The sequence below is a fragment of the Zonotrichia albicollis genome, chromosome 2, assembly GCF_047830755.1.
Source record: "Zonotrichia albicollis isolate bZonAlb1 chromosome 2, bZonAlb1.hap1, whole genome shotgun sequence".
In the NCBI taxonomy this organism is placed as follows: Eukaryota; Metazoa; Chordata; class Aves; order Passeriformes; family Passerellidae; genus Zonotrichia; species Zonotrichia albicollis.
The window spans coordinates 88,026,071-88,042,558 of record NC_133820.1 but is presented as its reverse complement, the minus strand read 5'-3'; the positions used below and the strand labels follow the sequence as shown (position 1 = coordinate 88,042,558).

Genomic DNA, 16,488 nt, shown 5'->3' with positions numbered 1-16,488 from the left:
AATTATAAGCTTTTCTTAGCTTTTCTTGCTAATAAACTCATCTACAAGCATTTTCATCTGCCAAAACTTCCATTCTTCTCAACCCCCGTCCTTTTGCCACTTTCACTTTAAACATTGCATTATATTTGTGTATCTTAAAGCATTTATGAATCATTTTACTTCTGAGGCTTTTTCAATCATGTTGCAGATACATTTAGGTTAAAAGAAAATAGTGAAAAATGCTTCCATTAGAATGCATTTGTTTATTCTCATTGTTTTTATAAAATGTCAACTTAACAGCAAAGTATAATTGAGTTGTTAGTCACTGATAAAAATGAGCAAGACAGTGTGGTGCTGGACAATGCTCCAACTTTGATCCAAAAAGACAAAAATAAAGCTACAAAACCAAAAATCTACATAGTACAGAAAACTTAAAGTTATTTTCTGTACTTGTTGACTGCATTTTTTCCTCTGTATTAAGATTGCCTTCAAAAACACTGGACCAAGTAGTGCTTTCTGTGATCTATGTATAAATATATCAACATTTCATGATACATACATAATTACCTATCAGGTGATAATAACACAGCCATTACAAGCTCAAATAGCAACATTTTTATGCCATTACCTGCAGCTAGTTTGGGTGCTCATAGGCTTATATACACTTTAGTCCCATCTTTCGATCAGTATTTTGAAATATATTTGATCATAATCACAAGTGAGTGAACCTCAACAGCTTCGAGTTTGTGCAAAGGAAGATCATCCTGCTCACCTCTCCTACAGCACAGCAAGTCCTCTCACCTCTCACTACTTTAGCTGCCAACATGACACCTGGGAGAGTATGTGTGTGTGTGTGTGTGTGTGTGTGTGTGTGGTGTGTGCGTGTAGGAAAGTGAAGGCAAGACAAGAGAAAGAAGTGCCGAAATGGATTGCTACTTGATTAAGCAGTAAGCTCAACCACTCTAGAAATCTAATCTTTCCTTGATAGGTACTTACTCCTCCTCCTAAGGACCAATACGCAGCCACCAGGAAAATAATTCTGGTAGTCAAAAAAGAAATTAATCCAATACATTTAACATGTAACATTTAACATGTTTGTTTCTCCTTCTAAGTGACAATCTCTTCCATGTCATCTCTTAGTCAGCAGCAAGAATAACTTAGTGCTTTTCACACCCCACTGCATAAGCTCTACCTCACAACATCAGCACTATTAATACATCTGTCAAGCTTATTATTTGTGTGTGTGTGTGTGTATAGAATCATAGAATTAGTTTAGGTTGGAAAGGATCTTTAAGATCATTGACTCCAGCCATTAAATTAACACTGCCAAACCCACCAGTAAACCATGTGCCTGAGTTCCACATCTACATATGGCGACTGAACCACTTCCCTAGGCAGCCTATCTCAATGCTTGACAACCCTCTCCATCAAGAAGTTTTTCCTAATGTCCAATCTAAACTTTCCCTTGTGCAACTGGAGGACACTTCCTCTCCTCCTATTGCTTCTTACTTGGAAGAAGAGACTGATCCCCACCTGGCTACAGCCTCCTTTGCAGAGAGTGGTAAGGTCTCTTCTGAGCCTCCTTTTCTCCAGCTAAAGAACCCCAGCTCTCTCAGCTGCTTCTCACAGGACTTGTGCTCCAGAGCCTTCACCAGTTCCATTGCCCTTCTCTGGCCATGCTCCAGCTCCCCAGTGTCTGTTTGTAGTGAGGAACCCAAACTGGACACAGTACCTGAGGTGTGGCCTCAGTACTGCCAAGAACAGGGGGACAACCACTGCCCTGCTCCTGCTGGCCACACTATTGCTGATACAATCCAGGAATGTCACTGGCCTTCTTGGCCACCTGGGCACACTGTCAGCCCATATTCAGTTCACTGGCAGCCACAGGAATTGAAATAGAAACTGTGAACGCTGTGCTGCCCTGTTTGGGGCATGCTTCTGGTGGCAGGTAAGGTTATAAGCTTCAGAAATGCATTAAACTTCTACAGTACACTAAAATATCATGTGTCTGGAATTCCACTCATGATGTCTTTATGCAAACTGTATTACATACAGACAGTTTATAAACATTTTATCTATGCTTACATGTAGTACTGTTCCTGTGCCTTTAAATGGTCATTTCTTGACTGAAAATCTCTTATTCTACCCAAATTTCCTCAGCCATGTTTCCATCAGTAAGTTCTTCAATCTCCCTGCAAAGACCTTTGCCTTAAAACCTTTGTTTTCGACCTGATTTTATATAAATCTGAACAATCAGACCCTAATTGAGTTAAGTTCACATTGAAGTCAATGGCAAAGGTACTTTTTACTGATTCAGTCAAAAGGAGTGAAAGTGGGTGGAAGAGCAGGAGGCACACACTGAATATTAAATAGAGAATAGACTTTTACATATAAAATATGCATTTGTAGGAATAAATGTTTATTCATAATTCTTCAGTACTAGTCTAAGTGTAGAAGACATTTCTCTCAGAAGCAGTTTTAGGGAATCAGACAGAAAATATGATATGGCCATAGGATCCTTTCTTTGGGGTCAGGATAACAGTAAGACAGTTGAGCCATTTTGTTATTAACATTTCACTGGCTGGATCCCTACTCCTCTCCCTCTTTTCTTATTTTGAATAAAATTTATTGTATAAATTATTATTTCATACCCCTATTTTTTTAATATATTTCTGCAACCATATGGAAGAATAAGTGGTAGAGAATTTGCACAGTGGTAGAGAATGGCAGCCAACTTCCTCTGTTAACTTTGGAGACTGTAGGGTATAAATGAATCTGCAAACATTCTCCAATAAAAACTTTAACTCTGATTTAAGTGAAAAACTGAATGGCAATGATTTCCATTTGGCATATTGTATCATAACTTTATATGTTGATGATATACAAAAAATTCTGCAACAACAAAAATGTTGTATTAAGAGATTTCTTTAACCTTGCACTTATGGCCAGGAAGCATTCAGAGGGCTCACAAAAAAACTTCAGTTTTGAGGACCAGTGTGAAAGTTTTTGAGGGCAGTTTTTCTTGTGTTTTGGTTTCTATACGATGTCCTTGAAAAGCAGATGTGCACTGTTACTTACAAACAGATGTGTGGTGATGAAAGGTACACAGTGGCTTATTTTTCCTATAAAAGTACACCTTACTCATGATGGGTAGGTTTCCAGGTGCTTTCTGAACATGTTTTGGTTCTGTCTTCCTATACCGTATGTGGTATCAGTTTGTCTTGTAGTTTACCTTAAGATCTTGAGGACCAAAGGCAGCAGTGTGCTGTGAGATGTCTCTCTGCTGCATTTCAAGCTAAGTGTTAAAGTAGCCACCAGTTATTCAAAGAAAATGTCAGTGCAAATTCAAAACTAACACTCCATTTGGAGGAAAACTGATTATTTTTCCCATTCATGCTATCCTCTGCAAACTAGCACAGAAAATTAAATTGTTGTTTCAAATAAACAATGGATTGAACGGACTCTAATATTAATATAGTCAGGTAAAGCCAGCAACAACAAAATATAGATTTAGCCTGAAGAAATCAGACAAGTAAATACCTCCAATAGTTCTTTCATTGACTAGGAAATAGGCAGGTATAAAAGGCACTGTGGCCAGATGCAACCTAATTCCCATAGAAGCCTTAGACCTAGAAGAAGATTGCAGTTGAGCTGAGCAGGTTTTCCATACAATTTTCCATGGCTCCTAGGCCTGAGCTGGTGGGAGTCAATGCAGCTTGGATGCTGCAGACTGAAACAGGTCAATTATTGCATTCCCCAGAGAGAGAGGACTGAGCACTTAGATCCATATGCATTCACTTGTTTTGGGACATGTCTGAAAAAACAGGGTTGATAACAGCTGACTTGGTGTTCCATCACATCTACACAGAGTGGTGGTAGTCCTGAATCAGCAAATTGCTGGAGGGAAGAAGAACACATTTTGTCATTTCTTGCTTTCTATTACTTAAACACTTAAGGCTACTTTTGTGAAATTCAGATAGTATCTTTGTCTGCTCAGGCTTCTCTCTACCAATTAGATGCATAAAACCTCCATTTGAAATAGGACAATGAAGTTGGTGTCTTCTCTGTGGAGAGAGCTGCTGATGGTTCTGCATAACAACTCAGTATGCAGAGAGCTGACTCAGGTACTGCAAATTAGGGTGCACTGGTCCTGCTCAGCTTTGTCAGCTTGCCAACACTTGCCTTAAACACACTTGTTTCTGGATCCACAGACAATGCCAACACATGAACATGAATGAAAGGACTGTGGGATGCAGAACACCACAGCCAAGTGTAGATGCAATTCTGTTGCTGATTGATACTGAAGATCACATAAGTGGGGGTTTAAGTGGAGAGCCTGTATGTGCTTCCCAAAGAAATCCAGCAATTTATTCGCTGTGGTATTCATACAAAATTGCTAAACCTTCTAAAACCAAAGGCCAGAAGTCAGACTTGCACAGTATTGGGACAGTCCAGAATATCAAAACATTTCTGCTAGTTTTAGAATAAAAAAAGACTTTCAAGAATGAGAAAGTTGTTTGCAGGCTAAAACTGCACTGAAGTGTTGGATCACTGCAAAGTCTTTTACACCAGTGGCCAGAGAATGCCAATGCATTATGAAGGACAAGCAGGCACGTTGCTTTATAATCCTCACTCTATATTCTCAATTTCTGCTCTTGGCAACTTAAAGGTGACAGGTGTTCATCTGAGGTCAGCTGAATCCTCCAATCTTCAAATCTCTTTTTTTCCCCAGTTTGGTCTGGTAGTTTTTTCCCAAGAACTCAATTGTTTTTAAGGGCTTAAAAATAAAACAAAAGGAGAAGGAGGAAAAGAGGAGAAGCAGAAGCAAGAGCAAAGGTGTTCTTAAACATATGAACCAAATGGAAGTGATATTTTATATTTTCCAGAAAAGATTATGGAAAAAACTCAGCAAGCTTGCATCACAAAATCTCCCATAAAAAGCACACACTGGAGTATGTGGATAAGTTTAAAATTTCAGATGACCAGAATTATTTTCCTGACAATTAAGTTCTTAATTTTGTATTTCTATGTTCACACCTTTTTCTTTTTGGTCTGAGATCTATTTTGAGATACAAAGCTTAAGCAGACAATGAAGTGAATTGTAACTAACCCCTGAATAACTGAGAATTGAACTTACATCCACATTGTTGATTTCAGACTTAATTATCTGAAAGTCTCAAAGAAATTTGATTTCTTTACTATTTTACTGATGACTTTGTTGACTGCAACACTTAACAGATATGAATTTAAATTCCAGTTAGTATTCCTGATGCATTTTAGGTAAATCAGATAGTTTCTTGGCTAATGTTTTCCATAGCAACCTGAAGGCCAAATAAGCTATTAGGATTTGTTTTCTGCTTCAGGCTCACAGGAGAAATAAAATTAATTGCTCTTCTCAAATCGTGATTGAAAACCAGTGCTTCCACAGGCTGTCTTTGAAACAGAATTAAGACAATCTGTAAAAGGAGTCATTCTAAAAGGTCAGCAAGTTGTAAGATTGTCTAGATCTCCTTGCATTGGTTAACATACAGACTTTTTATTTTCCTTCTTATTTCCATTTGATTCCTCTGAATTTTCTTTCACTTCCCTGCGCTAAAACAGCAAAAATGTAAAACCTGCTTTAAGATAAATTACAGAATTTCTAAATAGAGTGGTATCAGCAAGCTCCTAGATGAGATTTGTTTCTTAACCATTATTTTTATCATGACTTGACCATATATCATGATATGCATTAGGATACATCCTTTTTTCCAGGAATGCCTCTGAAAAAGTTCTAACTTTTTTTTTAAGATATTTTCTTCAGGTGCCATATGAACATCTTTTGTAGGTGGTAAATCATCTGATGTGAGAATTTTGAAGGATTGTCTGTAAAATGTGCATTTCAGCAATCCTGCACAAAGCCTTGATTAAAACAGTTAATTTTCTAATGGGTCATGACAGTGTTTAATAATGTTGTTAAACTAAAATAGTCTCATTACAGTTCTTAATTTATAGTTAGAAGTTTCATGCAAAGCTGAATTAAAGGGTATTTGCTGTGCAGTAGGCATTGAGCAAAACCCAAACCACAAACTGAGCAAAAGAACTGCAATCAGAAAATCTCTGTTTATGAATTATACAAAAAAATCCAAAAGGACAGGACTGCTTTGGATTCTGAGATGTGATGTGGCACACAGCAGGAATAAACCCAAACAGCAGAGCTACCTAGAGGGATACTCAGGAAGGCTGACTGTCCTACTGAGCAACATGACTCAGTTAAACTTGGGTTATTAAGTTCAATACCAAGGTAGCTGAATGGTATTTAAAGACCTGTGAAATGGAGAGGCCAGGCTGAATTATATCTGGCAATTCTCACAGGTAGGACATAGACCACAGCTTTTGTACACCTCCTACTGCCTTTTTCCTTTTGTTGAAGCTGCTGTTTCATTTTAGGCCTTTTCTCCTGAACTGCTCTTCTGGAACATCTGATGATTTCAGTGCACACAAAGTGGAAAATAGATCAGTGCACCTGCAGTATGTCTGGGATATCTGGAAGGCATCTGTTTTATTTCTCCATGAAATGTGCAATTAACTAGATCAGTTTATGTGCCTTTTCTTTCCAAAAAAGTAGGAAAGATATTCAGCACACCTCAATTCAAAGGATACTTCCCAGAAAGAACTCAAGTGTGGATACAATTCACTTCTGCTTTTGTGCCACAGACACACTACAGCTCTGAAACTCCCCTGGCTGGATAATCCTTGGGCTCCCTGCCTGAGGAACACCAAGGGAAAGAAAGAGGAAAAAAATAATGTGGCCCCATTCATGTCACAGGGTGATCCAGTTCTTGTAAATATATGTTATCTCAATGAAAATTCAAATAATTAATGACTGAAAAAACCCTTAAAACAACAGACAGTGATACAATCATAAAAGCTCTGCTTGCTCAGCTGGGCTGTTCCTAAACCAACAGTTTGAACTGAGGATTAACGTTTGCTGAATACCATTGTCTTTTTAGATTTCCTCTCCTTCTGTGGCCTTAACAAGCCAAATCTCTTCAGCCAATGAAGCTAAAATATACAGGACACATAGCTCTTTATCTGTCACACCCTGCAAATCACATTTTCCAGGCTTGAAGTACAATTTGTTTTGGCTTTTAATTACCTGACTTATCACCATGTCATATTCCCTCCCCCCTGCAATAATTACATTCTGAATCACTGTGTCATTCAATATTGGCCTTTATTTATGCCTCTCACAAAATGTTGAATGTTTATTTATAAACCATGAAAAGCAGAGTTTGTAAGAATATTGATTCAGCACATTAGAAAAGCAGTGGCCTGGCATTCTGCAAGTAAAGTAATCACAGGCAATTACTAGAGACTGCTTTTCACTACTAATCTTGGGTTTAACCTTATAATTGTATTACTGAATTTATTTCACTTTGCTCATATATCACCAGTTTCCTAATAAGAAGTCTGATATTAACATAATTTAATAATATTCAGGGGATGAATGGTTTTAATTGGTTTAAAAAGAAGGAGATATATAGCCTATGCCATACAATTAGAAAAGTATTGTAACAACCTCTTTTTATTTTGTAATAAATGATAATTAATATTTAAATGCATTAATGAAATAAGTTCTTAGTGGTTGGGTCACAAATCTTTGATGTTTATGCCACTAACAAAATCGCTAACTGCTCTTAATGATGCCCCTGAGCTAAGCTTCACTCTACTCTTGGTATAAAAACTACTTTGGTTGCTGGTAGCATGAATTTTCAAGTGTGAAAGTCAAAGCCAAACTAAGAACAATTCTTCTTATCGTTATCCCAATATACAATGGGAAGAAAGTGCTCAAATTCAGGCAAAAAAGCACACCGCAAAATGGCCAAACTTAGAGAAAAGCAAAACTAGGAAACGGTAATTAAACTCCTGGATCTCTGTAAATAAAAGAATTCTGCACTTACTTGCTGGGCCTAGTGAGGCAGGTTTAGTGCAGGAGCCAATGAAGACATTTTTTTTCATTAAATAAGGAAGAGTTCTGAACTAAACATGGCATGTGTAAAACAGAACTGGTTCCTAAGAAAAGATTGAGTGATAATTGTTGTAATTCAGCTGTTCATATATATGGGAAAAGTATTTCAGGAATCACATGTGCCTGGAAATCCTGGACCCTCCTGTTAAAAATTTTTAATTCCCCGTGTGTTTTTCTGCTTACACCCCCAACCACTCAGTGACAGTTCAAAGGGATTATTGTGATAGCTGAAAATGCTTTCTTTGGAGTCAGAGAGAATAACTCAGCATTATTTTCTCACAAAGTGTCCAGAGCTCAGACACAGTAAAAGATGAACAGGAAAAGTATGCATATGTCTTTTCTATCACATTATTGGTAATCACAGCTAAGAGCTACTACAGAAATATTTTCAGCAGCTTATCCAGCTTAACATTAGATACAAAATCACAGTTTGTCAGGAAGGCTTGGGATTTTTTAGTTTACTTTAGTTTATTTATTTATTTTATCTGAGAAAATAGTTGATACCAAGCAAATTTAATAACAATAACAGGCTAATATGCTATATTTTTACAGAGGAACAGGGAAGGACAGAACTATTTTTTTTACCAAATGGTATCAAAACAGAAAAGCCAGGATTTTAGAACCCAAAAAAAGTACTGAAAAAACCAGGTAGTAGAAAATTTAACTAATTATTTCTGAAACAGTTGTTTAAAACATCCACAAACATCTACTACCCACAGCTTAAGAAAATATAGCAGCTGAGAAGCTGTGCTCTATACTGACCTTTAAACTACTGCCACTGAGGTAAAATAAACTAAACAGACCTCTGACATACCGAAAGTGGCAGCTCTGATGTTGCATTTTGAATATTATATATTGAACCTGCATCAGGGCAAGTTCAGATTGGACATCAGGAAAAGGTTCTTCACTCAGAGGATGGCTGGTAACTGGAACAGTCTCCCCAGGAAAGAGGTCATGGAACCAAGCCTGTCAGAGCTCAAGGGGCATCTGGATAAAGCCTTTAGTCATATGGTTTATTTCTAGTTAGTCCTGCAAGCAGCAGGGAGTTGGACTCAGTGATCTTTACAGGGACCTTTTAACTTGAGATATTTTAGGAATTCTTCTATATTAATGAATAAATTGATTTAAATTAAGAGTTAATATTTTCAATTTAAGAAATAATTACTTTTTGCTCATATGCTTATACAACTTTCTAGAATATATGTATATAATTTAGCAAGCTGGTCAATTCAAGCCAGTGGAAATATACTGTATACTGATTTAAGCAACATAGGAACATAGCACTGAGAAATTTAATGCATTAGAATGAGAAATGAAAAGATTTAAAAATGTCTGAAGATTAAAAATTGTAATTAGACTTAGGGATCATGAAAATACTTTTAAACTAAAACAGTGTAATAAAACTTCAGGCAGATGGAAGCAACTGTGTCTGCTTGCAACTGAAATATAATATTAGAAAAAATTACAAAAATAAGATGTCCTAACTACCCTCCCTCCCTATTTATCTAAGTGTGACTTACTAAATTATTATCTCACTGACAAGCAAATTGCTAAACTGCAAAATCCTATTGTAAGTGGAAAATGTTTGTGATATGTGTTCCCTCTTTGGAGTGCGCTTGAGTGCACACCCCATTAAAATAAAGGAAGTGTAGCTCCTTTGCAAGGAATACACCAACTGCATTGTTTTCAGACATTACAACCTCTCTGAGGAAAAATTAGAAAGGATATGTCCCTGACATTAGAGAGGGAACAAATCCTTCGTGTGTGACCCACCAACCCTCTACAGAAATGGTCCAGAAGATGATGAGACAATAAAGGCCCAAAGGAGATGTTACAACTTTCTCATTAGTCACTCTCTTTCTCATGGTGTTTAAGGTGTAGGCTCAACATTTCTCTATGTCAGTGACAGTTCAGTGAAATAATGGGCCCACAAATAGAAAGCAAAAAATCTTTTAAGCTTGTGATGTTGCAGGTAGAAGATTCTCCTCTGTTCCCAGCCAGTGCAGAAAATGGACAAAGGATTTTATAGAACTGCAACAGTTCTTCCTTTCATTTTCTGTCTTTATTCATTTCTCCTGACTTATCCAAGTGTGGCATCCTTATCACAGAATCTCTCAATATTAGAGTACAATGAGAAAGAAATCTGTGCTGAATTTGGATGACTTTCAAAATAGCAACAAAAAATGTTTACCTGTCTCATTTTTGGCTGCAGTTATGTGCTAAGTCTAAGAAACAGTTGTAGTCTTTTAAAATTATGTTTAAAGAAAAGGATTTGTCATTTTCTACAGTAGATAAACCAGTATAAAAGTCCACAGTTATGATATGGCAATGAACTATTCATTCTCAGAGTAATCACATCCTTTCCACAGGACAATTATTAATCTTGAATATTTGGTGCCACTTGGGGCTCTTCATATCTGCCTCACCAGGCTGCATGTAACACAAAATCCCTAAGGACAGAAATTGTTTTGCATATGCTGTGGGTATGAATAAATCCACTAAGATTTTAATACCAAAGATAGTTCTGCAATCAAGTATATTCTTCACTTCAGCAAAATATTGATTTTATTAATTTTTTAATAGGATCATAGGATAATGATCCTAAAGAAATGTGACCTGTACTCTGCTCTCAGAAGACCCCCACCTGGATTAATAAATCCAGCTCTGGAATCCTCAGCATCACAGGAAAGACACGGACCTGTGGTACTGGGTCCAGAGGAGGGCCACAAAAATGGTCAGAGGGCTGGAGCACCTCTCCTGTGAAGACATGAGGGATTTAGGACTGCTCAGCCTGCAGAAGAGAAGCTCCAGGAAGATCTGATTAGCAACCTTCTAGCACTTAAAGGGCATTTATAAGAAAGATGGGGATGGGATTTTTATTAGGGCCTGCTGTGATAGGAGAGGAGAAAATGCATCAACTCACGCCCATCATATCACACTATGTCCCACTGTAAAGAGCTTTGCTGCATTTTTTTAATGACCTCCCTAGAGGCACCAGGAGCAACTGCTACTTGTCCTTGAAGTGGCCTCTTCTCCAGAATGAAGAAGCCCCAGTCCCACAGGCTCAAGGACAAGTAATCCAGTCCAGATCGTGAGGGCAGCCTCTACTGAACTTGCTTCAGTTTATCAGCGTGTTTTTTGTACAAAAACTGAACGCAGTGTTCTAGATGTAGTCTAATGGAGTATCACTATAAAGACATTATTGTGTCTTGCACCACCACTGAACCCTTTTAACGATGATTTCAAATGTTTCCTTCACGTTAAAAGAAAAAAAAAAAACAACAGAGGCACTATTGAGCTACTGTTATCATCTTCAACTGACACTAGGAAAAGACGCACTGTATCATTGCAGAGCTAGCAGCCCTCATTATAGGATCATTTAGTGATCTTGTTATAAACCCTTTTCTTGAGAGGACTTATGTACCCAAAGCCCAGAGGCTGAGAGGAAAACATTTCCTGGATATGTGACAGAGGAAACACCTGCATAGTCTGTACAGTCATGTACGTACACAGGGAAAGTGACATCTCAGCAGACAAATCAGACCTTAATCTGTGAGGGATTCACAAATTATGCATCTATTACATGAATTACAAAGCTTACTCTCCACAGTCTGATCCAGCAAGACCTAATGCCTGCAGACAACAGAGACATTAGAGCTCCGTACTTTCGCTTAGAACCTGATGCATGGGGACATCATCTTTCTTCAGAGGAAATCTGGGGCTGCAGATTTATGCATTCTGCACATTTGGAGGCTAAAAAGCTGCCCCAGCTAGACTAGGCAGCCTGGGGTTTCACCGTGGCACCCTGCCACCATTCAGAAACACTGCAAGAACTGACAGTGCCAGAAAGCACAGAAAGGCAACCCTGAAGCTCAGGAAGGCACTTGGAGGAAGACACTTTGGTTCTAGCTGACCAGCAAGGATCACATATCTCATCTACTGAATTTTAAGTGCAAAATTACCTTTTTCTCCCATTTCTAGGCATAAAATCAGGCTCTCCCTTCCTGACTACATTTTTAGCTCCATGGCTTCTCAACTTGCAATTGTAAAATATCACATAACACAGGTGAAGAAAAGTTTAAAAGCTCCATCTTGCTGAGAGCCTGAGTTGCAGTCTGCTGTACAATGTATAGGTTCTACCTCACCTTCTGACTGGATTAAATGAATCAAATGAGACAGTCCTCTTGAGGTGGAGGAGTGGCCTAGGCTTGTAAACGTGGGAAAGTATGGGCCAAGCATCCAAATTACTCATGCACTTATTGTTCAGAAGTGAGTATTTGAACATTTCACAGTGGATCTCATGAGAGTATTTCAGAATTCAAGGTCCAAATGCATGATGAGGACTGTGAAACAGTGAGATCAAAGAGCAACTATCTAGCTGGAACACCAATTCAGGAAAATTACACCTGATTTTGAAATACTGTATGAGAGAAAGTCATTGAGGCACATTTTTGGTGCCCAGATGGGTTATTTTTGCATGGTTTTTTCTTTAATTATGCAAAGCCCTCAAGGATTATAATTGTCATAAATATTTGCATAGATAAATTATTAAACCTAAAATAAATGTGAGTCAAACCATCCTTTGGGAAAGCTCAAGCTTCAGAGGTGTCACTGTTTGTCTATTTTCTCATCAGAAACATGACTAGACATTTCCTAAAAAATCCATCACCCAGCTGCATGATGAATGAATGCTGTGAGGGCTGTACTTTCCTAATGAACAGCAGAATAAATTTGCTTGAAACACTTAAATTCTGATCTAATCCCCATCTTTTATATATGTAGCCAGCTTTGAATTACAAATGAAAATCATTACCATGTTATAACATTGATGTATATTGGTATTTCACTGTGTCCTAAGCATAGAGAAATGCTTTCCAGTCAGTAGTGCCTTAATATCCCCAGAAGGAACTGAAAGCAACCATTGCCCCTATTTATGAACTTAAGGTGGGTGTATTGGTAGGTATAAAAACCAACAAAACACACCTCCTTGTACTGATAAAAAAAAAAAAAAAAAGAAAAGCAAAAAGACAGGTTTCAATTCTCTGGATTCTCTGGCAAGTTGAGAAGAAATTCCAGCTAAAAATAAACCCCATTCTGCTTTCAGATTACCTTGGATACTCTGTTTGCAACCTCTCTTCCTACTGTCAGCCCCTGAACAAAGGTGCGGGCAGCAATGAACGCTCGAGTCACTTGAACCTTCAGCTTCCTGGGCACGTCTCCAAAGGGCTTCAGCTGGTCCGTGTACTTGCTCACACACTCCAGGTAGTCCTCACTGAAGTGGTACTGGGGGTTTATGAGCTGGAACATCCGCTCCAGCAGCCGAGCCCAGAAGTCGTTGAGCATCTCCTCCAGGTTGACATTGCCTCCCGTGTAATAGCGCTTCAGCTCGGCAAAGAGGTCCTGGAACACCTCAGAGTTCTGCATGTACAGCATGCCGTACGTCCGGACAAACATGTCGTTCAGGGATCGCTCCGCATTCTCCAGGAGTTCTCGGAAAAACTCTGCAGGGAAAACAAGCAGGTGTTAGTGGCCATAAGGGCAAGGTAGGAAGGGTCTTCTTATTGCACTCCTAACTCATCATAATTTGTGTTAATAGGTTGATATCCCAGCAATTTACTAGTGAAATTCATCATTTAGAAGTAAAGAAAAATAGTGTATAAACTGAATTCCCTATCAAGGTCGAAAGGTGCAAAACCTGTAACACTGAGCAGAAAAACCCATTTAAAAGAACAGTGTGGGTTCTTCCACATCTTCGTGTACTATTTGAACATAGCTATCCCTGTTCCTCCACAGCCCTTACACTAAATCTCCCAAGCTAAAAGCAATGTCACTAATATGATGATTTAACTGAAAATGTAATGATTTTAGAATTTAGATTCCACTTTGATCAAGCCTTTACAATGTAGAAGCAAACCATGGAAATAAATCTGAATACTTATTTGCATATATTCTTGAAGAGAACTTGAAAGAGACTTGAGTGGAAATGAGAAGGATCCTTCTTAAAAGTGTCACATGTCTAGGTAATGGTAACAATATGTTAGTATCTTCAATAATTTTTTACTCTACTGAAGAGCAATGCTAGAACCCTTCACTAGTCATGTTACAACCATCCTACTAATTCCAGTCTGTGTTAGTTGTTTATTTTGGAGATGCAGGAATTAAGGTTTTCTTGAAAGGATTTCAGACAATTTCTTCGGTGCCTTTTATCTACTGAGGCCTAAACCATAAACAATTTCTAAATTTTGGCTTGTGGAAATTACTCTTACTGGAAAATGAGCCCATGGGATAAAGTACAAATATTTAATAATCTCTTCTATTCAGATTTTTAAATTGCAATATGGTACTTAGGATTTCCCAAAAAAATTCACTGAGCATGTACAACAGTTCTTTAAACCCAGCTGACCAAAGGAGAAATAGTATCTCCTGGCTTACAGAAGATCCCATCTTTTTACAGGGCTTACTGTCAGCCTTCTTAAACCACTTTGAAAAAGAGTCCTGTGGTTTGTAAATGAGGCATTGCAGACAGCAAGGCAGAGATGGCAGTACCTTTGGCAAAACATGTAATGGCTGCAATTAAGTGATTTGCAGTGAAGCAGGATTCAACACACATCAGGTCTGGGATACCAGATTCTTAATTTGTGGACACTGCCCACAGACACATCTGTGTGTGCTAACTGCAGGGATGTGCTGACTTCTCACACTCTTTGCTAATGCTATCATGTGAATACTCCTTTAACACAGGGCACTGCTATGGCTACAGTGACTTATAAAAATGTAGAACCACTGCAATGCTAAAGACAGGACAGAAATTAAGACTAAGTAAGAAAAAATGTACACTAAATTTGAGGGTTTGCAACTGTAATCAGATGAAAACAGAATCCACCAAACACTGTGGACCAGTCTACAAATACTGAGTAAGAAAAGAATCTCTTATTTCTGGCAGAAGTTGTGCAGAGCTGCAGCCTTTGATCTCCCAGATAACTGGAAAGGGGTTATTATGGAAATGTATACACAGAACACTGAGAACATACTTGCTACATCAAAGCATTTATTAAAGGGAAAATATAGTCTAATAAATATATCAATGTCTAAATTTTCATTAAAACTGAAGCTCTTCATAAGAAATAAATTACATTCAGAAAAGGATATGCTTTTGCCAAATAGTTTAGGTAGGGAAAAGGAAAAAAAAAAGGAGAAAAACAACACCCACAATAAAAATTTTGTTGCCAAATGTAATAATTTGATGTCTACAACATATAGGCTTCCGTTTAAGAGAAAAGTGAAACAAAGCTGTTTTTCAGTGTTAGCCCTGATCTAGTGGTGTCTTTGACATCTAAATCACCATGATTACTATTTTGTACATTCAGCATTTCTTCTAGAAATAATGTACACTGACTGCGCTGCTGAATAAATCTAATTCTCTAGTCACAACCCAGAAAGCAAAAACATGGCAGAGAACCTGAGGCTCAAATTAAAGTTTGTTTTAAGGCTGGAGACAGGCTTTCCCACCAGTGCAATTGAATGACAACAGCCTATATATGCTGGGAGGCTGCTATAAACAACTCACATGCTGGCTCCTCACAATCCATAGCTATACTGGGAATCCCACTCTTTATTTTAAAGGATAATGCCACTGCATAAGTCAGTCACAGCAAAGCTTAACTGGGTTTGCTGACAGCTCATCTTGTCTGAGATTATCAGCTTATTCTTTCTTTGTATGGGTGTATTATTTAGCAGTCTCACAGTCAGCTTGTTGGAAGCCAACCAAACTCCAGGGAGGGGTAGATATTTATTCTCTGCTTGTACAGCATCCAGCACAATGTGGTCCATGCTGGTCACAATCTTTATTTATACTGTGGTATAAACATTTCCAATAACTCTGCAAGCTTAAAATCCCAAATGTGGAGCCATACATATTTATTCTGTAGGAAAGCTAATGTCCTTTAAGCAGCACAGTTATTTAACTTTTAGTCTTCTTACAGGTCTCCAGTCTTTGAGAGCTACTGCTAAAGGTAAATTATGCCATTATAAATTTGGAGTGTTACTCTTTTGTACACTTTGACACAAAAGACAGTTAAGAGAGCTATCTGCATCAGTAACCCCATGCAGGATCAGAATAATAAATCAACAGCAACAGCAAAATTGGATACCATTTTCTTCCAGACAGAAAGAAATCTCCCATGTTGTGCTAATTTCTCAATCAACTCCCATCCAGCAAAATGAATGCTGCTGTGAAGAATTGCTTGCTGTTTTAGTCTGCAAATCTCACATATATCAAGAAGGTAGTCTACTTTGCAGTGCTTTGCAGTGCTTATGTATAGAAACTGTGTCCTGGCATAACTGAGCACTTGCTCACTTACACCAGTAGAAACTGTGTGTGCTTCTGCAAAGGTCGAATTTTGCCACGGTCTTCACAGTAAGGTAAAAATTTTACGTTCATTGCAAAGATGATATTTCATCAACTTGGAGGTAGCTTTTGAAAAATAATGTAATTTTTC

At 38.0% G+C, this 16,488-nt stretch overlaps 1 protein-coding gene across 2 annotated transcripts in view; it reads right to left on the bottom strand.

Annotated features, from left to right (window-relative positions):
• Window positions 1-16,488, bottom strand: part of GPC6 (glypican 6) — a 736,313-nt gene that overhangs the window by 319,153 nt on the left and 400,672 nt on the right. For both annotated transcript variants that reach the window (XM_074535617.1, XM_074535616.1), the window contains exon 3: window positions 13,100-13,491. In XM_074535617.1, the coding sequence (XP_074391718.1) occupies window positions 13,100-13,491 (392 nt within the window). The remainder of the gene's footprint in view (window positions 1-13,099; window positions 13,492-16,488) is intronic.